The sequence below is a fragment of the Equus asinus genome, chromosome 8 (genome assembly GCF_041296235.1).
Source record: "Equus asinus isolate D_3611 breed Donkey chromosome 8, EquAss-T2T_v2, whole genome shotgun sequence".
Lineage (NCBI taxonomy): Eukaryota > Metazoa > Chordata > Mammalia > Perissodactyla > Equidae > Equus > Equus asinus.
The window spans coordinates 91,052,274-91,076,083 of NC_091797.1; the positions used below are offsets into that span (position 1 = coordinate 91,052,274).

Sequence of the window (23,810 nt, forward strand, 5' to 3'; positions counted from 1 at the left end):
TAGGCATTGCAGAGACTCTCAGCAAACATTTACTCTGGGTTCTTGGATTAGAAGAACATTTGTGGTAAGCAAAAGGTAAATAATAAACCACAATGCTACTCAACCAGTGACCTAAAAGCCTTTTGACATCTGACTCTATTGCTTACTAAATCATCGTGCATATAAACAAAGATCCAACCCTTTATTTCTACTACAAATTATATTTCTAAAACATAGTTCTTCAGTTATTTGGTTTATTCAAAATAAGCTAAAGTAAGGCATAATAGTTCAGTGGCTTGCAAACTAACATAAAAAGTATCAGAATATGAATTCATCTGTTACTGACTTACTAAATACAGCTGGATGTGTCACTTAATATAAGCTGTCTGAATTCGGGTTTCCTCCAATATAAGCCTATCAAACAGAGTTCAACTATAATGAAGCAATATCCATGAATCTTCAGTTCTGTATGTCAGATACAAAAACAAATTCAGTCTATTCAAAGGCATTTGCTGAATGCCTTGTTCAGTCAGGCACTATGCTGGGCACACAGGAGAGGAGGGCTAAGAGCCATCACTGCACTTTAGGGGTTTAAGATCTAGTGGGAGAAACTGATATAAACAAGCAAAAGCAATGCACAATTACCTCAGTGAAGACAAGAATAGAGTCTCACTCATCAGCCCCCTCCCTGATACATTGAATGGCTGATATATTGTGTGTAACAAACACATGTTGAACAAATGAACTAATCAATCAATTAATTGATCAAACTACAATAATTGCTCTAATAGGGTTAAAACAGTGCAGTGAAAGAAGGGATTAATTCCAACTTGGTGGATCTCAAAGAGCCTCATGGAGACGAGGACTTGAGTAAGGCCTTGAAGAAGGAGTTCAATTTGGGCAAGTTGAGATGAGATGGAAAACTCTAGAGACCGTAAGGGAAACTTCCTCACTAAAACAACAGAGCCCAACAATATCTCCTCAGTCTCACTTTTCCTTGGAGTCCATTCACTTTGACAGTGGCTGCCACCATCTCACTGGCACCAAGAGGTGTAGTCTTTCCTTATCAAAATTCATAGGCACTTCTTAAATATTTGTTCAATGAACGATCCAATCAAGTGGGAGTGGAGGAAAACAACAACAAAATCCTCCTTTGGTTCTTTTCCATACAGCTGATGACATTTTCAAAAAGACTTAAAATGCCAAAGTTAAAAAAACTAAGCAGAGAATATTATTAATTAATTAATCAAATTAAAAGTCCGATTTACACAGTCAGTTTTCTGAATCTATTTTCCTATGGTCAGTTGGTGTGCCCCAGGAGTTATATCAGGCCATTCTAACCCCAAAGGGTCTCTACAATTTCCCCTTTCTTACTTTCTACTTCTAAGGCTGCTTTGATGTAATGGGACCAGCTGGTGATGTACCATGAAAGAGCTAACCAGAATATTTTGACAAGACTTAGAGCATGCTTCTCCCAACTCAATTTCTGTTCTTTCCTAAGCTATCTGGCAAGAAGAGAGTGGGCAGACTCAATGGCCTTCTCTGACTTCCCCTTAATCAAGTTCAGAAATGGCCTTTTATCCCAGTTGATATCCAAAAGAATAATAGCACTCCATGAAAAAAAGTAACCAAACAATTGAACAATTCATACCTTCATTCAAGACTTAAAGACGTTCTACTATAGGTCACACTATCACAGTCAGCATCAAACTTAGAGATTCTTTTCATACCACCTCAAACTTAGCTGCCCTTAAAAAGCCAGGAAGGAAAAATGTTTTCCCAATCGTGAAATTCACCAAAGGAAGTACGCCCTCTTATCTAACTTTATATTGTTAAAAATTTTAGTCCTTTAATAATAAAATGAAACCCTCATAATATTTTTCAGGAAAAACAGCAGGGAAATGTTTTAAGCACTATAAAAAATTAAATGTGAGAAAAATACTTTGGCACTTAGCAACATTTTCCTATCTCTGGAGAAATGTTAAATCCAAGAACCTGATAAATGGATTTCACTCTGTCACATTTTAATAACATTTCATAACTTTTACAAGATAAGTTTTCTTTGTACCTTTCTACTGCTACCAGTATTCTTCTCTCACATCTCTCTACCTATAGTCTTCTCATTTTATTTCCGTCTCTTGCCTTCTTCCTTCTACTATTTCCTTCTAATTAATTTCAGCCATAAGAAGAAAAGAATATTTCCATATTGACTATGTATATTAATTCTTACATCTAATCTAAAAACAAAGATATGTTAAGAAAGCAATTCCCAAAACACATGTATTTTCATACCATTAAAAAAAAAGAGGCCAGGGGCTGCTGGCCCCGTCGCCGAGTGTTTATGTTCCAAGCTCCACTTCAGCAGCCCGGGGTTTTGCCAGTTGGGACCCTGGGCGCAGATCTAGCACTGCTCATCATGCCATGCTGAGGCAGTGTCCCACATAGCACAACTAGAAGGACCCACAACTAGAATATACAACTATGTACTGGGGGGCTTTGGGGAGAAGAAGAAAAAACAAAAGATTGGCAACAGATGTTAGCTCAGGGCCAATCTTAAAAAAAAAAGAGGCCATATTTGGGAAATATTTGGTTGAATAAAGGTAAAGAAGTCTCTTTTCTCCTCCCTTTCCTTCCTTTTTAAATTGTGGGACTTCTCAGAACCCTTAAAGCCAAATGAATCTCCAAGAGGGAGACAGTATGTACACCTCTTCTAAATTTATTTAACCATAGAATTTTTCCTCCTCAGTGAATCTAATAAAATATATTTTAAGAACTGCTTTCTTGGGGCCGGCCCAGTGGCATAGCAGTTAAGTTCGCACCTTCCGCTTCTCAGCGGCCCGGGATTCACCAGTTCGGATCCCGGTGTGGACATGGCACCGCTTGGCACACCATGCTGTGGCAGGCGTGCCACATAAAAGTAGAGGAAGATGGGCACGGATGTTAGCTCAGGGCCAGGCTTCCTCAGCAAAAAAGAGGAGGACTGGCAGTAGTTAGCTCAGGGCTAATCTTCCTCAAAAAAAAAAAGAACTGCTTTCTTAAATTAAAAAAAAATTAATATGAGTAATGTATTTAAAAGGTCTGTATATTAAAGTATTTGGAAAAAAGCACATTATGCCATAAGGCAAAAAAAAAAAAAAAAAAAGGCTAGCAGTAGCACTCATTTTATTAAGAATCCAACTGCAAAAACTAATCTAATTGGAGGTGAATATGTAGGAAACGCACATTTAGCTTCTAAAAATATCTAAAAGGAAATCAAGCCATGAATAACAATATGCTAACATGGAAATAACAAATGAAATCAGAATAGTGAGGAATGGTGAACACTTTCAAAATTAGCTTACTTTAGTTACTTTTGAAAATCACTGTAATAAAAATGAAAGGATAAGTGGTAAGAAAGTCTATACTATAGAAATACATGGTAGTTATTAACCTAGACAACATCTACACATAGTTCCAATGCTTAGCTCATATAACCTCCTCTTCTTTCTTTTCAATGTTCCCATAGCACTCTGTAAGTGGTACCATTGTTATCATATTGTATTGCAATAATTGATTTTCTCACCTGACTTCCTGTCTAGACTGTAAGCTTGTTGAGAATGGGGATCATATTATATCTAAATCTGTACCCCCAAGGTCTAACATGTCATAAATTATGGGAGTGCTTATAGTTAGTAAATTAGTTGGTTCTCTCAAATTCAGTAATTACTTACTTGGTAAATATTCATAAGGATAAACAGAACTATCCTATATTTTGAAATAACAGAGTCACCATTAAGCATTACTCATTTTTATTCCTCATTATGATGTAAACAGCCAGCATCTGGTACATAATAGGCCTCAATAAATGCATATTAAAATTTTCATTCAGTCGATGAACCCAAGTTTGACTACAAATTTAGTCTTAGTCGAAGGAGCAGGACATTTCAAAATAAGAGAACAACTCTTGAGGCACTTGTGGCTTTTGTGTCTCACTGGCTCTGCCTGATCCTACCTAAAAGCTGCTGTACTCCAGTATGGCTTCTGATTACTGCTGAGTGTACCTGGCATCAGAGGAGACAGAAATTTTAGCACTAGGGCACCAGCTTCAACTCACTGGAGCCAAAAGAAATTATTGTATAATGTTAAGAAATAGGTGCTAATGGAAAAACTCAGAATTTTCAAGCCATCCCAGCAGCTCTGAAGACTGAAATCACTTATTTTTGTAGACAATCATAGCCTAACAATGAGTTAACTTTCCATACTTAGCACCTTTGTCACCTATGTAGACATATGTCTATCATTTCTTTTTCAATATTCTTTCCAATTAATTATATTCTAGTGTAAACCCATTCTTCCCACTCCATTTTCTCTCTGTCTTAACTACATGTAAGATATCTTTCCCAGATGGTATAATTAAATACTTAAAAATAAGAAAAGTAGTCAGAATTTTCTCTTCATAAAAATGCCCAGAGACATAGCATTCCTTTTAAGCCACAGCAATTACCCATCAGCCTAAAGGCCATCTATATTTTACAATCTTCAGGGAATAGCATGACAGGAGGATGCTCCAAGTCTAAGACTGTTTTCACCACCCAGACCATGACTTCTTCGGAAGTTTACTCTCGTAGCAGAGATGTACTGTTCTTTGACAATTTGCTCAGGACGGACGTATAAGTTCTTTCCAACGACGGCTCTGGAATATGACTTTTTAAAAGTGAGGATTGCATTTAACAGGAATTCAAACAGAAGCGTGAATTAAAGGGGTAATTTCTGATGTAGTGAAAAGCTGTAATGTCCATTCGAAGTAATGAAGGCACACGACATTAATCTCCTAAAAAGATTCAAATGCTATGAGTAGAGCAATTCTACTTCTTAGTAGGAACAAATTAGGATGATTTCCCTTACTAAAATTGCCATAATTACAAGTAATTATCTTGTACTCTCTAAATATGCCACTACAGCACATCCCGCAAATATCATTGCCTTCTACTACTCTATCTGGAAATACAGGAGAGGTTGTTGCTTTGTGAACTGTGCTACAGCCCTCAAACTGATTGTTTAATAGCACCACGTAGCAAGTGTAGTAAGCAGATGACATTCTGAAGTGGGAAGCACTGGAAATTCCAAATTTATGATATTCCCATCATCAGGTAACTAATACTACCCAAAGGAGTAAAACAAAATGAAAATGGCAAACATTCAAACATAGACTTGAGTCAAATGTGGACTTACGCACGAAACAATGAGGAGAATTATTCTGATACGCATAGGGCAATCATGAAAAACATGTAAACAGCTGCTGTAGTATTTATAAAAATCCTTGCAGAGCCAAATAAAATCCCATCATAAGCAATCTACTCAGTTTTTCATTTTCCTTTAATAAGAAAGTGTGAGAAAAACCAGTTACTCACTGAGCATTACGAGGAGAATAAGCACGTGAAAACCTAATTTCACCATTTTAGGGGCCAATAACATCTGGATTTCAGCTGGCATTTGAAATCTATTCTCCAACCAAACTGGGATTCCTTACCACGTTGTACAAACATGATCAGAGCATGCCTTTTCCTATAGTATTCTCATTGCCTAGAATGACCTCCTCATCTTCGTCTGGCAAAAATCAGCCATCAAGTCTAGTTGAAATGCCACTCCACCACGCAGACTCTCTTGGGCTACTTCCTGGCCTGAAATCCAAACTCTTCTCCTTCTTCCACCAACTCAGCAGTAACCTCTCCTGCTATTCACTCTCTCTGGTGATACTTAACAGATGTCACCTCACATTTCAGGTTATTTGTGCACTTGTCGTATCCTCCCTTCTACAGAAAATGTATTTTATTCATATTTGTATCTCCAACAGCTTTAGTAAATGTTTTATAATTTAATAATTTAAAAGAGATTTGATTTTTAAAGTTATTCCCATTTAGAAGCGTATCACTGAAACAGCATCTAAAATAGTTACAGAACCCATTAAGAAATTATATATATTTTAAACTCTGAACAAATACCTGGTTATATTTAACCAAAAATTGTACATTTCTATATTAGTGTTTAAAACTCACCCATGGTGAGCTTATAACCTTTGTGCCTATTAATCTTCCCTAGTTTATTTGATCAGAATAAATGTTAATTATACTTACACATATAATTACACATAATCAATAACCTATAATTTAAGATCCTTCCTTTAAGCGGTATCTCCTAAAATTAGAATTTTTACATTTAAATTTTAAACAAAAAGATAAATCTACTCACTTTCTCCACATTTTTATCCTATTTTAATCAACTTCTAAATGTCAGCAGTATATTCCGTAGATTTACAATAATTCAAAAATTAGCTGCTGTAGGAATTTACGTTCTCATTTATTGTTAATTCAGCATGATGCAATGCAAAGATATATTGTGGATTCACCTTAAAAAATAATGTCAGAGAGGGGCTGGCCCCGTGGCCGAGTGGTTAAATTCGCGTGCTCCGCTGCAGGCGGCCCAGTGTTTCGTTGGTTCGAATCCTGGGCGCGGACATGGCACTGCTCATCAAACCACGCTGAGGCAGCGTCCCACATGCCACAACTAGAAGGACCCACAACGAAGAATATACAACTATGTACTGGGGGGCTTTGGGGAGAAAAAGGAAAAATAAAATCTTTAAAAAAAAAAATAAATAAATAAATAAATAAATAAATAAAATAATGTCAGAGAGGTCTGTTCAAATCAACACAGATAATTTACCCACAGTCATAGTTATTGACTATAAACACTAATTCCATAAGAGCCCAGTCCTAAATTGTTTGTTTCATGACCACTATAAATAGGATAGCATTTATATGGTTCATTAAAATTTCTTGAGAACCATAGCTATCATTAGAAATAATTAGAGCAGTGACAAGTACATTCCAATATGATTTACTTATCAATGAGGTCTACTTCATATTTGTGTAAACCTAAGCAAACTGTTTACTTTTGAGATGTTATTCTATCTTTATTGACAGTAGCCAGTAATTTTTTTCCCTTACTCTTGATCTTTTTGCGTCACCTACCGTGACCTAGCGCTCATCCTCCCTTGAAATTATGAAGTATGCGAAGTTTGTGGTCAACACCCTCTATTTCCTCTCTCAACTATCTTTTTCGCCTGACCCCAAATCACAGAACCCTGAATGCTGCTTCTTGGCTAGTCAGGGTCCCCATCAAAGTGACCTCGTCCTCCTCTCAAACCAGGCTTCTCAGTCACTACAGTCCTGAAGTTTCATGAACCCCTCCCTACCAGCTAGATCAAGAGGTTATAAGGATCCCATTTCTGAATGCCTTGCTAGGTGACAGATCAGCAAAGCTAACAAATAGCAAACAAATGCTACTATCATATTTGCATTTCACTATGGATTTTTAAAGCATTAGCACAAAGGAAGTTTTAGGAAAATAAGTCACAGAAGAGGCATCTGAAAGCAAATAAATTTCTTGTGTCTTCAAAATATAGCATCTATATAACTGTGTGTTTTTTTTAACATACCAGGCCAACACTAAATTCCCAGCTCCTAGAGAAGAAGTAGAAGCCCTACAGCCCAGTGGACATGACCCTCTCCTTAGAGCACCCAGGTCTGGGGCCAGCCTCTGAACAGCCACGTGATTCTGAGGGAGCCAGTTTACTCTACTGGGACTCTGCTTCCTAATCCGTAAAATTAAATGCTTCTTAAGGTTCCTTTCATTTCTAAAAACGTTTTAGTCTCAGTATGGTAAGCACTGTCTAGTAAGAGCCTAAGCTAAAACTAAAAGGGTTGTTTAAAATAATATTTGTGTCACTAAAAAAATGATGTTTTGGTTAATTGATATATAACTAATATTTAAATGAATCCCACATTCCTTGGTCATTTCTTCTCAAAGGCAATCACATATACTGCCCAGGATAGGCAATTCTACCCTTCACATAATCTGCTAATACTAGGTCCTTCCACCATAGTTTTTTATCGTGTGTATGTATTTGAACAAGTTATTGAAAAAGTATGCCAAGCCAGATATACCAAAGCAAAGTCAGAAAAGGGAAAACTACAGTGGCATTTATCATTCAAAATTTCAGTTCCTGTGACCATGCATCCTTAAATATATCTAAAACTACAATGGTATTTATCATTCAAAATTTCAGTCCCTGTGACCATGCTTTCTTAAATATATCTAAATGTAGGTAATCAAAAGCATAATAAATATCTAACTTATCAAAAGGTCACTTATTTAACTACCTCAACTATCTAAAACCAGAAGGTAAGTATCAAATATCAAACAAAAACAAAAACCTCTAAGCAGTCAAAACAGAAAGCCACAGTTCACACTCTAAAGTTCATATACTTATAAGAGAAACCCTCATTCAGAGTCTACTTACTTTAATCTCAGTCACAAGCTAAGGCTCAGTTAGTTGTGTTTCTTACCCACCACAGATAGGAAACAAGTATATAAAACAGAATCACAAGAGGTAGGCACATGACAGCAGCATTAATTTGGGCAACATGGAAAGAAAGATAAAAATTGTACAAAGAAGGCACAAAAGGATTTTAAAAGAAATAAAGAGTAATCTGGGATCATTCAGTATAGGAACAAATAACGCTATCTTCCTTAAAAGCTTCGACAGTATTGCAATATTACAGCAAAGTAGAATAATTCATGTTTGTGATGATAATCCTGAGTAATCAGTAGAAGTTTAAATCATGCTTAGTACCTCTTGTTTAAGAAGGCAAAAAATGTGTAACATATTTTAGAAAATTTCACATCCAAAAAATGATCGAAATTTAACAAATTCTGGCAGCTAATGAATTAAGTTTGAGTTAACAGGAAATTCACAAGAACACACACATAAATTAAATATTAGTGTAGGGATTTTCCATGGAAACCATGGTGACTATGGAATGTGAATATGGAATATTAAAATTCATAATATTATTATGATAAATTTTGAATGATTTGATAAATACCACTGTAGTTTTCCCTTGTCTGACTTTGCTTTGGTGTATCTGGCTTGGCATTCTTTTTCAATAAATATAGTATTCAACAAATATTAAAATTCATAAACAATCCCCCAATACATTTTAGTCTTAATTTCAATATTTATCACCACCATTCCTAATCCCTCAAATATTAATTGAACCATAGCAAATTTCTATTTTTGTATATAAAAGATGGTCAAACATCAGCAATTTCATGTGGTTCGACCTAATATCTTTACCAAAATTATTAAGAATAAAATAGGGGCTAGCCCCGTGGCCCAGTGGTTAAGTTCACAAGCTCTGATTCAGTGGCCCAGGGTTTCGCCAGTTCGAATCCTAGGTGCAGACATGGCACCACTCATCAAGCCATGCTGAGGGGGCATCCCACGTGCCACAACTAGAAGGACCCACAACTATGTACCGGGGGGCTTTGGGGAGAAAAAGGAAAAGTAAAATCTTTAAAAAAATAAAAGAATAAAATAAAGTGGTTTGCATTATATCTTTTCTTTCTCTAGCCCACCCTCTGTTGGAAAAAACTAATTATTAAGTAGTAAAGACCCAAAGTCCACCAAAATGATCATGGGTCCACCATCACAAAATTATGACATTTTCTTTCTACTTCTCAAAAACATAACAATCTTATTTATGCCTGAGAATCTCAACTCCACAAACACAGTTCCAAAAATATCTGATATATATGGGCTTAAGCATTACACCTTTGCATAGATACTACAATTTAGCATAATCCTGAAAATATGTGTGTGCATTCCTCCTATGTTCATTTATAAATAATAAAAAATATATAATATGCTTAACAATAAATGGTCAGAGCAATGAAGTAATAATCCAGATAAATATAATGGACATTCAAGGTTTTTAGTTCTGTAAAACAATTTGGCATTCAATCTGTTTTCCCATTCAAAATACTGTATTTTGATTTTTCTTGAAACAAGAAACACCTACACCGGACAAGTCAAAATAAGAAATCATTTCTCAATAAAAAGAAAACCATTTCTAATCTAATAAGTGTTGTTACGCCAACATAGAATATAAGAAAGTTATCCCAGGATGCGCAACAACATTTCCTTGTGGATTTCTCCCTTCCCTACTGCCTACTATTACCTTTCTAGGTTCAAGTCTATGTATATTGCGTGTTTTGGAGGGTACGGATCCAAACACAATGAGTTCCCACAATGAATTCCTGGCTCCCAACTCCACTTTGACCCTATTCCAAAATGTGAACTGCTCTCTAACTCAGAATTGCCTCAATATCTGTGCTTCCGCAAGTCTCAGTTCCACAATGGGATGTAAATCGAAAACACTACCTCCCACAAATTAAATAATGCTGGAAATATGGGTGCCTTCATGAATGGACACTGGCTTACATAGCCAGATTTAAGTTAAAGAAATTTCAGTCCTTTAATAGTCAAAACTGAGAGACATATACCAGCGAAAAGCTTATGTGCAGCTTTGACAATTGCCATCAAGCTTATTTCATGTACCTTTTCCAGAAATGCTAAGTTTATTACACAGAAGTGTAAGGCAAAGAATACAGTTTTATGTTTTTCCTTAAAATATACGCTAAAAGGATGGAATACTCAAAATAACAAAGACAGAACACTCTAACAGAATAAATAAATGTGCTGAAAAAGCAATATAGTTAAAGGGCTCCACCATATGAGAAAACCCCTCTTAGCTACAAAAACCTAAAGGGGGGACTAACAAGAAAGTTCAGGACAAAGGCTTCAAATAAATCCTAAAAATGTCAGTTAAATGATATAATTTTTATAGCTTTCAATAAAAGTACATGCTTTTAGCACATCAATAAAAGCAAAGTCTTAAAGCTAAGACATACATTGTTATTAATGATATAATGAATTCACTGTGGAAGCTAAGAAGGGCCAGCCAGGATTTCAGGCTTTCTCTTGCTTCCACTGTGTCTTCCACAGCATGTCATCACTGTGACTGACTAGCAAAATGAACGTGGCTGCTGGCGCCCTTTCTTGAAGTTAGGACCAATTAAACTCCGTAGCCTCTCACACTGGCAATGTTTACTGGCTAGCTCCTGAACAGTAAAGGTGCCAAATCAGATTTCCTCATCGCTGACCTCCTTCACTTCTTATCAGGTCGATCAACCATTCCCAGCTTCTCAAATGTTTCCAGAAGTAGTTTTCTATAGATGACCATTCCCTACCAATTTTACAAAAGCAAAACTGTTTAGGGTTGAAGGGAATAAAGATTTACTCTGCTGGTGTACAACCACAGTGTTGCTGCACTGATGTTTTGTGATAGCTTTGAGATGTGTTACAAATAACTGTAACTTTTCCCCCATTTTTTTCCAACTGAGGTGAAGTTCATATAACATAAAAGTAACCATTTTAAAGTGTGCAATTCACTTGCCTTTACTACACGCACAATGTTGTGCAACCACCACCTCAAAACTGTGACTTTATTTTTAACAGGTGCATGGTTAAGATTATCCCTTTAATGAATCACCCTCACTCATAGTCAATACGACGTTCTGAGGTGGCGAGAAATGGTTAGAGACAAACTTGCAAGTTAGGCATTTCCAATAACTGGCAAGTCAGAGAATCTTGCCAACTGGTGGAAGATCATTGACCATCTCATTCCATAAATACACTACATTTTTTCAAATATTCACTCGTTCAGTTCCTACTCTGTGCCTATGCCTTCAAATCCTTACACTGGTAGAGACAGACATACTGACAGTTACAGTACAGGGCTATGACTATGGTCGATAAAAGTATGGTCAAATGAGGGTATGGCCAACTGTGCCCAGCAATTATATGATTCACTAAGGAGGAGAAGGTCAAGTTAGTTCTTAAGCTATGACTAGTGGCAAAGGAAGGCGATTAAGAAGAGTATGAGAAGAAGGCATCCTAGGCAAAGGAAGGAGTATATGCAAATGCACAGAGGCCCAGTGAGCCAGGTCCAGCTGGACTGTAGGGTACAATCACACTAACAGGAAAAATGCAGTAAGCACATTTTACGTGCCAGGCACTCCTTGTATTTTATATTATATTCTCAAAGTCACACCAAGAGCTAGGTGCCATTCACATTAAATAGATGAGACATCTGAAGTACAGAGAGTTTAAGTAACTTGGCTAGACAACTTCAAAGAGGCTGAGCTGGAATTCAAACCCAGGCAGTCTAGCTTCAAAGCCCATCCTCTTCATCTATACAACCTACGCTACACTCTCCTTTTTTCTTCTTCTTCTCTTTAATAAAAGTAATCACTTAGGCAAGATCTTTTATTATGGAAACTACAGTACACCATACCACACTAAAGGTGAACAAATGACTGACGTGAACAATGAGTGTGCATCACTAAGAACCCCATACGGCCTCCGAACAAATAAGAGTGCAAGTGGCAAACCATATCGAAAGATTAGTAAAGCTTAATTTAATTCTTATTCTTTTAGATTCAAAAATACATAAAAACAGAAATTCTCTTATTTTTCCCATAACCCAGTCAGTTTCTTGCACACCCCCTAGCCCAAGGTGTGCTTACCTCGCCTTGGAGACCTCTACTAGACAATGGAGAGACATGGCAGGGTTTTAAGAAAGTGAATAATGTGAGCGGATATGTGTTTTTCTAACAACTACTCTAGAAGGAATGAGAAGGAAAAATAAGAGAAAAAAATAGACCAGAAAAAGAAAAATCATTAGGATGCCACGGGTAATAGATCCAGCAAGTGATAACGAGGCGCTAAACTATAACAGTGGGGAGTTAGTTATGAAAGATTAAATGACATGCCCAAGGACACAAGTCATGAAAACTGCCAGAACCAAAACTTGGGTATCTAGCTTGTACTGATCCAACGTTGCATAGAATGGACTTGCAGAAAGACCTTTATCATGAAACTTCTAAGACTTCTCTTTATGACTACTTTTGTCCCCAGTGCTTGATTATTTTTAAGTCTAATTTTAGACTATCAAACTGTGGTCCAAAATGAATAATATAATAATATCAACTAGCACAGCATTCAGGCAGGTAACTAAGTAACTTAGTATAGCTGTATTAAAGTTTGAGACTTAGCTTTCCAAACCAGAAACAAAATACTTTATCATAGACAAAGTGCAGGGATTTAAAATACACTCTTTTGTATTCCAAGACACAAATTTACAGGATGGAATCCTTACAAGTGAGCTTCCAAACAAGCTTTTTAAATGAAGCTCCATCACAGAAGTCATTTAAGAAGCCAGATTCACATTATATTAATGTGACAAGTAAAACAAGATAAATACATCATATGATTCTCAAATGACATAATTAATGTAGCTTACGTGACATATTCCTATTAATGATCTTTTATTATGTGTGAACAGTAAAATAACATTAGATAAGCAATGAAAAAATCTAGTCAGCAGCAGTTTTCCTGAAGGTTTTGACTGCTGCCTTATTTACACAGTGTTATCTGATACTAATCCTTGGATTTTAAAGAGCAGAAATCACTTCAGAATTGTAAACAAACATATTCCTAGGAGATGAACATTTTAATTACTATCATTTCTGCAAATATAAGATAAAAATAATGTGCTGCATAATAGCCTTTTAACAGGAAAAAGTATATTTTGCCAGGCCAATAAGATTACGTTAATAAAAGGATCATGACACCGGATCAGGAGGCTGATCCATGGAACCTGGTAGTACGTCTTAACAATGACTGCCATGGAGATTTTGTGGAAAGTGTAGCTGTCCGCTCCCTGATATTGTGTACAAAAGATTAGAAGTGAGTGGCAAAATATTCTGGTTTTCTTTAATAATCCACTACAGCCTAATATCTATGAATCGACTGAAACATTTTGAAACTTTTCACATTTAAAGTTCATACCAACTCTTAGAATAAGCATGTCTAAAAATACAAGTTTTAGAAAGTAATAGTTCTAATTTACTTTTACATCAAATAAACATTGAGCAACTATATTATCTTTGGCATCAAAAAAGAAGTGTGAGTTATGGTTCCTGAACTCAAGAAGCTTGAAGTGTAATTGAGAGGCAAGATATATACATAAAGAGATAGTTATATAGACATTAAGAGATAAAAAAAAGTTACTATCAATAAAAGACAATCAGCCTAAAAGGGCATAGATTCTAAATGCTCTACAAATTCCGAGGCAGATAAAATCACTGTGTTTCTCCAAGAAGGAGAGGGAAGAAGAGCATCTTGGTGTTAATATCCAGAGTAAGGGAGAAAAGTTATAGCTTAACCTTCATATATTGGGATCATCTCAGCTCTCAGGCTATATCTTTGTCAGATAAACAGCCCTGGCCATCAAAATTCCCAAGTACAATGGTGACAAATACACCTCTTGAGGCAAATAAGGCCTGATCCAATTCTAGCTCTGACCCTGCCATGCCATGTGACTCTGGATGGGTCATTTAACCTTTCTAAACCTGTTTCCTTATCTGTAAAATGCAAATTGTAACACCTACCACCTTACTGGATAAGAAATGAATGCATATAGAGCAAGTAGAGATGCCTAGCTTAGAGTAGGTGCTTTAAAAATGGTAGCTGTTATTTGCGTGATATTAAATGTCATTCTTACCATGATGCAATCACAACCGCACAGAATCTTGTTTCAGGGGAATCACAGGGCTCTTGGTGAGAGGCCTACTGTGCTCTGGAAGACTGGGTCCTAAGCTCCTCACTGGTCCTGAGAGCGGAATACGATTAATCATGTTCTGGTGGTTTCTTTGTGAAAAGGTAGCAGATTCTAATTGAATACTCCAGAGTCCACATCTTGAATTTTAGTATTTTGTTTAACTCAGCAAGTAAGCAGAGAAAAGAGGAGTAAAGAACTCCCCTTCAATCATGTACCCCAGCTACATGCTCAGAAACAAAGAAAGCTAGAACCTATGGTCATTCTCTTATAGTGAGCCCAGAGTATACAAAAGCCAACACCGGTAGTGGCTGACAGGGCACCATGATGGCAAGCTACCAACCGATCCTAGTCCTGAAGTCCAGCTATACACAAATGTTGCTTGGGGCAGCATTCTATGGATGATCTTCCTGGCTTTGTTAAAATCACATCAATGCAATATCACCTTTCATCTGTAGTGTAAATGCTTTTATGAAACAGTTTGGCAAAACACATGGCATGTAACTGTACCATTCTAAATGTGCTAGCAGACCCAGCCAGAAACCATGGCAATGATCTGATCACATGAGCATTCTTGCCAGAGTAAGAAAATAAACCTAATCTTTGCAAAGACTTACTGGTGTCCTGAGTTGAATACCGAGTCTCTTCAAGGAAGCTTCCATTTCCAATGTAGAAGAAGCAAGATTTGTTCTCAAGCCACCAGCAAACAATCATACAGTATTTGATGGCTCAGCTTATTTTTTAATCTGCTATGACCTCTGCAGAATTTTATCTAGATCCTTATAACATGATGATTTGGGATTATGAATACAGTGAATAAACACAACCTTCTGGTATAGCAATTTAAGCATCATAGAGTGAGTAAATACTGCAGAGTGAATCCTAACACTTGAAACAGAATCTTCCAGAGTCCAGAAATCCACCTGACTGCCAAGAATAATACTTCCGTGGTTCAAGCAATACCAGTACCCAGAGGGGTTTCCACAGACATAACCACATGAGTTACTGCATATTGGGTAAAATAGAAAAAACAGACATTTATGAATATATAGTTTGCAGACATCTTAAAAGTACTCATAAATACACAATTTACAAATATAGAAGAAGGGGGGGGGGCTTTAGGAATTCACAGCATTGTTTAAATTGCTTAATTATCTGGTTTCCTCTATGGGTTTTCCTAATGCTAACTCTGATTTTTATGGGGGTGGGGGGAGATACATAGATCTCAACTAAAACAAATGAAACCAATCTCACTGAAAGAAGCTCTAAGATGAGAACTAATAGATGAGAGACTCTGACTGCAGGATGAGGTAGAAATGACTTAGAGATCAAAACTGTATCAATTAAATATCAAAGAAAACCTTCCAATTCACCAGGCTGTACTGAAGCAGGGTTTGTTAGATTCTCTAGCAATAAAACAAATGCACAATATCTTCTCATGCATTTCACACATGATTTCTATTTCAGCTCTGATGTAAAACATGGTATCACACATCATGCCACAAAGAAAGAGTCAGTTTAGCTAGTTCAAGTAAAACACCAGGCAGCTGCTAACAGAGACAGGTCACAGCCGGGGAGGGGCACAATATACTCAGTTCGCTATGTTTTCCTTCAGAAGAATGTCAATAAAAACCACGGCCAAATTAGGTATTTGAAGGGGGGGGGGGGGTTGGGAAGGTTGAGGGGGTGGGAGTCTTGCTATGCAGTGAACCACTGGTTTCACCTAACAGTTAGCGCCAGTCAGACAAGTTAGCAAAGGGAGCCCTAGCCAAACCTACAGCCACCAACAACTTGAAGAAAGCTGTCTTTCTCCCTGAACGTCCTGGGGTAGCGACCAGTCCCACATTTAGAAACGTTATTTCTGGGACCAATAGCAATTTATTTTGATAGAACCACTGGTTTTTTTTTTTTCCTGAGTTCTCAACAAAGGAGCCATATTAGGAAATAATCTCGCAAAAAGCAAAGTGCCCCCTCCCCCTCTTCCCCACGATCGATGCACACACGCCGTGCACGCTGACACGCACAGACACACACCCGCGCACAATGGCCGGCGAGCCCACTGGCGCGGGCCCACGCAGCCGCTCGGGCTCCCGCGGGCTGAAGGCCCAGCCAGGGCCCTGCCCCAAGCGCTGGGGAAGGAGGCCCCGCGGCCCTGCAGCCCGGGAACCAGCTGCTGGGCGGTTGTGCTGGGGATGCTCGCCCCCCAGCGGGGCCCTGGGGAAGCAGCTGCCAGCGGCTGGAAGCCTATTAACCCCTTGGGGAAGTAAGTGCTACAACACCCACCTGCGGGGACACTGGAATGTGTCGGGGTACATCCTCAAATGCCTCCCCCACCCCCCAGACGGGGCGCCACCTAGTCCTTAGACCCTGGCAGGTCTTGGCTGGCTCCTGAAAAGCTAATCGTGTCACTGGCTCCACAGGGCTTCTAAAGCAAACGGATGTTTCTGAGCTGTCACCCCTGAGAGTCCAGGCATACCAAGAAGGAAAAACTTAAGAGGGCAGTGAACGCAGACCAGACTTGGCAACGCATCCCTAAGGGACTGGTGCAAGTCCCTAAGGTGACGGAGCTGCTCGGACCCGTGGGTCCAGCAAACTACGGAAGGGGTAGAGGGACCCGAGGGCAACCGCCCCCTGTCACCCTTCCCTGGGTTGGGCGTCAGGGCCCCGTTCCCACTCCGGGACACTTACCTTCTTCCGGGGCTGCCATTTCATCATATTTGTACAGCCGATACGTGGAACATCAAGATGCTGGCTTGGGGCAGGGGGCAGATGCAGGGCAGCGGCGACTGCAAGTCATGCTGCCTCCCTCCCACCTCCTAATTGTTTCCCATATTCACTGCGAAGGGAAAAAGCCCAGCAGAGTCCAGTCTTTTCGCCTTCAGTTCAATGAAAAGTATCCCCAAACCACGAACACACTTCCCACCGGGCTAGGAAGTCCTAGCAGCAACCAGCACACTCCTGCCAGAGCGGGGCATTTTCCCCTCCAGCTAGCGCCTGCAAAAGGAGCCTGCGGCAGGGGGTCTCCAAGCTCGGCTGCTGAGACCCTCCCTCAGAGAAGAGACTGAGAACACAAGCTGCTGCAGAAACCCAGCCCGGCTCCTGCCATCCAAACCCCTTTTGGCGAATTCTCCTCTTCTCAAAAAAAGATTAGACAAGCAATCAAACCCTCACGCGCAGCCTGGAGCAATTCCCAAAATTCTGGGTGTATTTCTCGTTTGTAAAATTTAGCAAAGAAAATTCCAAAGATCTGTAATCAGAGCTTCTTTACGCTGTTTTCTCTTCCTTCTTGGAACTTGGGGAAAGGATCTGCCCTTCACGAAATGTCTACCTTCCCTGAATACTGTAAATAGGAAAACTTGGTTTGTGTGTTTAGATTTTTTTTTTTTAATTCCCAAGAACCTTAGTGGGGAAAGGCTGGAAGGAAATCCTGCAAGAACCCAACTCCACAGCTCAGTCTGCACTAATGACTTCCTTCCCTTCAGTGTGAGCACAGCCTGCCCAGCTCCAGCCACACAGAGCAAATGGTTTCTGGGTCTTAGTGCCACGACATCTGCTCCAAAGCAAAAAGTAAATACAGTTTCTGAGGCACCCAACAGCTTCTAAGGAATCAGAGCTAGAAGAGATCTACAAAATCAGGAAACCATCTCAAAAGATGTACTTAAGTTTGTGAGTTATATCAAGAGAAAAAAGGAAAAGGGAAGGACTCTAGATCAAAAGGAGACAAAATCTTAATGTGTGATTTGAAGCAAAAGATTTGAGGTATCTGATAATAAAAAATGTAACCAAGAATAGACTGCTTCTCTAAATTTAGCACTAATTTTATTACTATAAAAAATATTGCTATGGGGCCAGCCCCAGTGGCCTAGTGGTTAAGTTTGGAACACTCTGCTTCAGCGTGGCTGGGTTCAGTTCCCGGGTGTAGACCTACACCACTCTCTGTTAGCGGCCATGTGGTGGTGGCAGCTTACATAAAAGAAAAAAAGGAGGAAGACTGGCAACGTATGTTAGCTCAGGGCAAATCTTTCTCAGCAAAGAAAAATATACATATATTGCTATGGAGATTGAGTTTCATTCATCTTCTGTAAAATTATTCCATCCTATTTAAAGAGATATATCTCCAAATACAAAATACTATATCAAATTCTACTATTATTTGCCATCCAACATGTCTATCAACTCCTATTCCATGAGGCTCTTTTGACAACTGGGAATAAAACGGATAGTGTAAGCTACATAATAATAGTAACTGATATACTATGAGTCCAATGTTCCAACAATGTTTAATTTATTACTCTCAGAGTTCTATATGCATTGGCAGGATTGGCTGATATGGGTGATTATATGCAGATTGGACACTAACTATATCAGACTATAAATGTCATTAAAATACTCAAAACAGTTAACTGAAACAGTTTACTTTTGAGCTCTTCTCTAAGCCTAAGAGTCTGAAATTCAACAATGAAAGTATTATCTTTTTAATAATAATATTAACAATTATAGCTGTTTGAATAGGTACTATTTCTTAAGCCACTACTCTATGACAGGACCCATGCCTACATTCATCATCTCACAGCCCTGCAAGAAAGATTTCATTGTTCCATTTTCCAGATGAGGACACTGAGATTCAGAGAGGTCACTTGCTCAACCAAAACCACAACACATAGAAGGTGGTGGGACTGGAATTCAGACCCAGGATGACCTGACGCCAGAGCCTATGCTCTTTCCATGATGTGCATCATAGCTACACACCGACCTTACCTCTCATCTCAATAAAACTATTCAGTGCCTATGATTTAAGCACCCATTATTCACCAGCCCCTTTTGCAGGCACTAGAAATATGAGTTAGAGGCTGTTCCCACTCTTGAAATTACAGACTGCAGGCAGCAGTCACAAATAATACCAATACCCTGTATCTGTTCCGACATATCCAAATCATTCTGCACAGCTTAACCTGGATATCTTCCTCGCATGGAAAGTTCAATAAATTCCAAACCAAATTCATCAATCTACCCCAAAATCAGTTTCTCTTCCCAAATTTCCTTTATCTGTCCATAGCACTGTTATTCTTCCAGGATCACACTAAAACATTAACATCATTCCTTATGTCTAATCTATCACCAAGTCCTTTCACTTCTTTCTTAGACATGGTTTTCAAATTCCTACTGCTGACATCTGAGGCCAAAGCCTCACAAAACAAACATATATTAAGTGCCAACTAGGTGCAAAGCATCATGTAGGTTAGAAAGGTGTAAGACTAAGTCCCCACGCTAGATGAAGTTACAAAGAAGTTAGGACAGAACAGAAGGCCTATAAGAAGACAACCAGGCATTGCCTTAGTCAGTTAAGCAAAAAATGAATTATGTGGTCAATAGGTATTCCAGGAGTTAGAAGGAGAAATCACTGTAAACAGGGATGGTCAAGGAAAGTTTCACAAAGGAATGTGAAGTAAAAATTTAGAGGAGATACAATTCATTCTAGAGCCAAAAGCCAAGATGCTTACTATGGCCAGTAATGCCATTCAGGACCTAGACCCCCTACCTTTTGGAACTCATTTCTTACCCCGTTCCCACTCTCTTTCTCAGCCCCTGCCGTCTTGAACCTCACTGTCCCATGAACATGTCAAGCATACACTCGTTGCACACTCTGCATGGATCACTCTTCCTCCACATACTCTCTTGGCTCCTTCCCTCAGTTCCTTCAGGACTCTTAAAATAATATATTACAAAGTCTGTCTCTCACCATCCCTTCTAAAATAATAGCACCATGACCCACATACTGTTACTTTCTATCTTCCTTGTTACATTTTCCTTCATAACCCTAATGACATACATATATCTTATTTGTTTATTTATTTAAGGTCTTTCTTGTTCATCCCACAAGAAGATAAATGACAAGGAAGCAGGGACTTTGCTCTGTTATAATACCAACACCCAGTGAACAGTGCCTGACACAACAAGCAGTCAAGAAATATTTGTTGAATGAAACAATGAAAGAAAGAGAAAAAGGAGAATAGTGTGAGCAGAGGAGGCAAGTATATGTAAGATGTAGTCAAGATACAAAATACTGACCTGCCTAAAATAGAAGGCTTAAGTATGAGAATGTTAAAGGAAGAGACTTTGTCTTATTCAGCTTTGGAATGCCCCAGGCCCAGAATAGTGCCTGGCACAGCAGAGGTGCTCAATATTTATGGGATAAAACAATGAACGGTGAGGCAGAAAAAAAGAATGAATAGTGAATGAGTGAAATTCCATTCTATTCCATACAAAGTAAAAGATACTTTGGCAAGGTATGTTGGAACCAAATGGTAGGGAACACTGTAAGGCAAAGAAATTTGTACTTTGCAGAATGCAGGGCATTGAAAGTATTAACAGTAGGCAAGGGGCATGGTTGAAGCAACATTTTTAAGCAATCTAATATATAACAAAATATTAACTATGACTTTATGAGACTGTTTTTTATATGAATTTAGATTTTTTTTTAAACTATGTGCATGATTAAAATGCTGATTATGACTGTTTGACAGATATCAAAACTGAAATTCAGAGGGGTTAAATGACCTGGTCAATGCCACACAGCAAGTTAATGGCAAATGGAAGGGCTAGAACCCAGGGTTTATAAACCAATGCCTGTGTGATGGGGGCAGGCACCTACAATTGCTTGGGAGCCCAGGAGAAAAGTTTCTACTTTCTACTCTGCCTCTGACTTGCTATATAAAAAAACTTTCAGAAGGGCAAGGTAGGGGACATGAATAAGTGAAACAGAGTCAGGTTTGAGACAAAAAGGAATTGTGAGGATTGTAAACCTGGAGCTACAAGAATCATGCAAAAGAGATAGCCACTACGTAACTCTAGTCAATTGATGTCATATAGGAATATCAGTCCAACGGTGCCAGATTCTCTAAATTTTCATGAGAAGATAAAAATTTCCTGGTTTTTCCTGATTTTTAACTGTTTGCTCAAAAATTCTAAAGCATCCTAACAGGCCAAACAAAACATGCCTGTAGGTCTAAATTCCATGTGCAAGTCCTAATTTGTGACTGCTGACTTAAACCACTCAAGGCTTCACTTTCCCGTTTGTAAATTAAGGGACCCACGTGGTTCCTAATCTGTGGGATGGTTTTCTGAAGGCATCTGTGAATCCATATGCATACCATCATGGTCTGTGGACTGAAGAGCAATCTCTCATGATCAGATGTTGTTGGATTTAATAAAAGACAAAGTTATTTAAATTGCAGGAGAGGGGGTCTGAAAACAGTGGACTGTAACGGGAAAGGAGAGAGAAAATATACTTATGTTCCTATAGGAAGACAGAATCAATTTAAACTTCAAAGTGATACAAGGCTTTAAACTAGTTTTCAGTGTTTGAGGTATATCCTTTGAGTCACTTATTTGTATGGTATTTCTTCCCCTGCTGTCTGGTGTGTTTCAACTTTCACTTAATAGGTACCACTGGATAGAGGACCATTCCCTAGAAACCTTTAAATACCAATACTATCTTAAATCACCTTATTTTTTTGTCTCTGTGTATTTATTTATTTTGCTTTATCCAAATTGAACTGGCAATTATACCTGAAATATTTATAGAATTACCATTATACCAATATACTTTCTCCATTAGGAATTATTTATATAGAGCTACCAAGCTAACATGGTTCAAAATGTTGTAATTTAGTTTATTGTTTCAAAGATCCAATATCAAATAGTAAGAACACAATTTATCAGATCCACAGCTACTAAAAGGCATTTTTACAACTCCTTCATTTATAACATAGCACTTTGCAAATCACTTCCTTAAAAGCAGATACTGTAAAACACTCTATTAAAATAGCATTTTTCCTCAATAACCACTTGTCTATTCAAATCTGAACAAAAGCAAGAAAGACGAAATGAATGGAGAAAACACACCTTTTTCCATTGTTGCGAATTTCTTCAAGATTTCCTAAGGAGTAACATGTCTAACATTGATCACAGGGTAAATGCCTGAAAAAGCTAGCCTCATACTTATTTATATTTATTGTGTTTTAGAAGTAGAGTATTAAACTCAATGTGAAACAGTATTTGGGAAATATATTAATTTCCCTAAAGACTTCTAAATTATTTTCACGTATCCAAAGAGATGTTAGGAAAGTAAAGGGACAAAAGTAGCAGTATATTTGAGACCAAAAGATTTTGCCTCATTAGTGATATTTCACACAACTGGGTGCTTTCAGAATATAAAGGCCTTGCTTTGCTAAAAAAAAAAAAAAAAGAAAGAAAGAAAGAAAGAAACTAAAATAACTTGTTACAGTAAGAATTCTGCCAAACAGCCAACTTGATGCAGGACTATGCTCCCATTCCTTGGGGGTAAACTGCTCCACAACCTCCAGAGAAGATCACCTCTAACCTTCCCCACCTCACTTCCTTCCACTATCAGTCAATGACAGAGAGGCTGAAACCCAGCCCTTTAAATTCAACACACACTGACTGAGTACTTATCATATACAAGGGACAGTACTAGACACTGTGAGAGGAGACAAAAATCAGATGATTTTTGCCCTTGGGGAGATAGCAGTCTGGTAGAGTTTGAAGGAGAAGACAGGTACACAACTAACAAAAATAACAATAACAGTAGCAGCTGACACTTACTGACCTTCTATTCATCTGACTCTTAAGAGTCCAAGCTCTTAGTGAAAGCTAAGTGCCAGAAGAATGAAATAACTAATAGCATATTCTCTCATTAAGATTATGAAAACCCCAAACAGCAATTAATCCTGACTGTGGTAACTGAGAAAGGCGTTACAGGAGAGGTAGCAGAGCATCCTTTCAACAAGCAGAGAAGTGATTTGGGGAGGAGTATTCCAGATTGAAGGAACAGAGCATGAGCAAAAACGTGGAGGTATGAAAATGTGCGCCACACTAGCAAGTCATCTAATAGATCTGAAACCTAGAATGCAAGGCACAGTCAAGTGGACTTAAGGTTAGAGGACTGTGAAAGCTAATAGCCTAACAATAGCAATAATAATAATAACCATTATTTACTGATAATGTGCCAAGCATTAAACTATTTTATATATTTTTTTACTTCCTTGATTACTCCTAACACCTTTATGAGGAGGAACTACTATTCTGCCCATTTTACAGAAGAGAAAATTATAGCTAAAGAATTAAGTAAATTCTCAAAGTATCATGGCTAGAAAGTAGATGAAAGGAAATTCAAGTCCATTAGACTCCAAAGCCTTATTCTTAACCCCTGACTTAGAATACAATGATGAGCACAGGGGATTTTAA

General features: G+C 38.2%; 1 protein-coding gene across 5 annotated transcripts in view; it reads right to left on the reverse strand.

The window, feature by feature from the left end:
- Nucleotides 1-23,810, reverse strand: part of TTC28 (tetratricopeptide repeat domain 28) — a 597,782-nt gene that overhangs the window by 385,177 nt on the left and 188,795 nt on the right. For 2 of the 5 annotated variants that reach the window (XM_014835549.3, XM_014835541.3), the window contains exon 1: nt 17,232-17,878. The exons of the other annotated variants lie outside the window; for them this stretch is intronic. In XM_014835549.3, coding sequence (XP_014691035.1) covers nt 17,232-17,258 — 27 coding nt within the window. In that variant the 5' untranslated portion in view covers nt 17,259-17,878. Of the gene's footprint in view, nt 1-17,231; nt 17,879-23,810 lie in introns of those variants that run through there. 5 annotated transcript variants of the gene reach the window in all.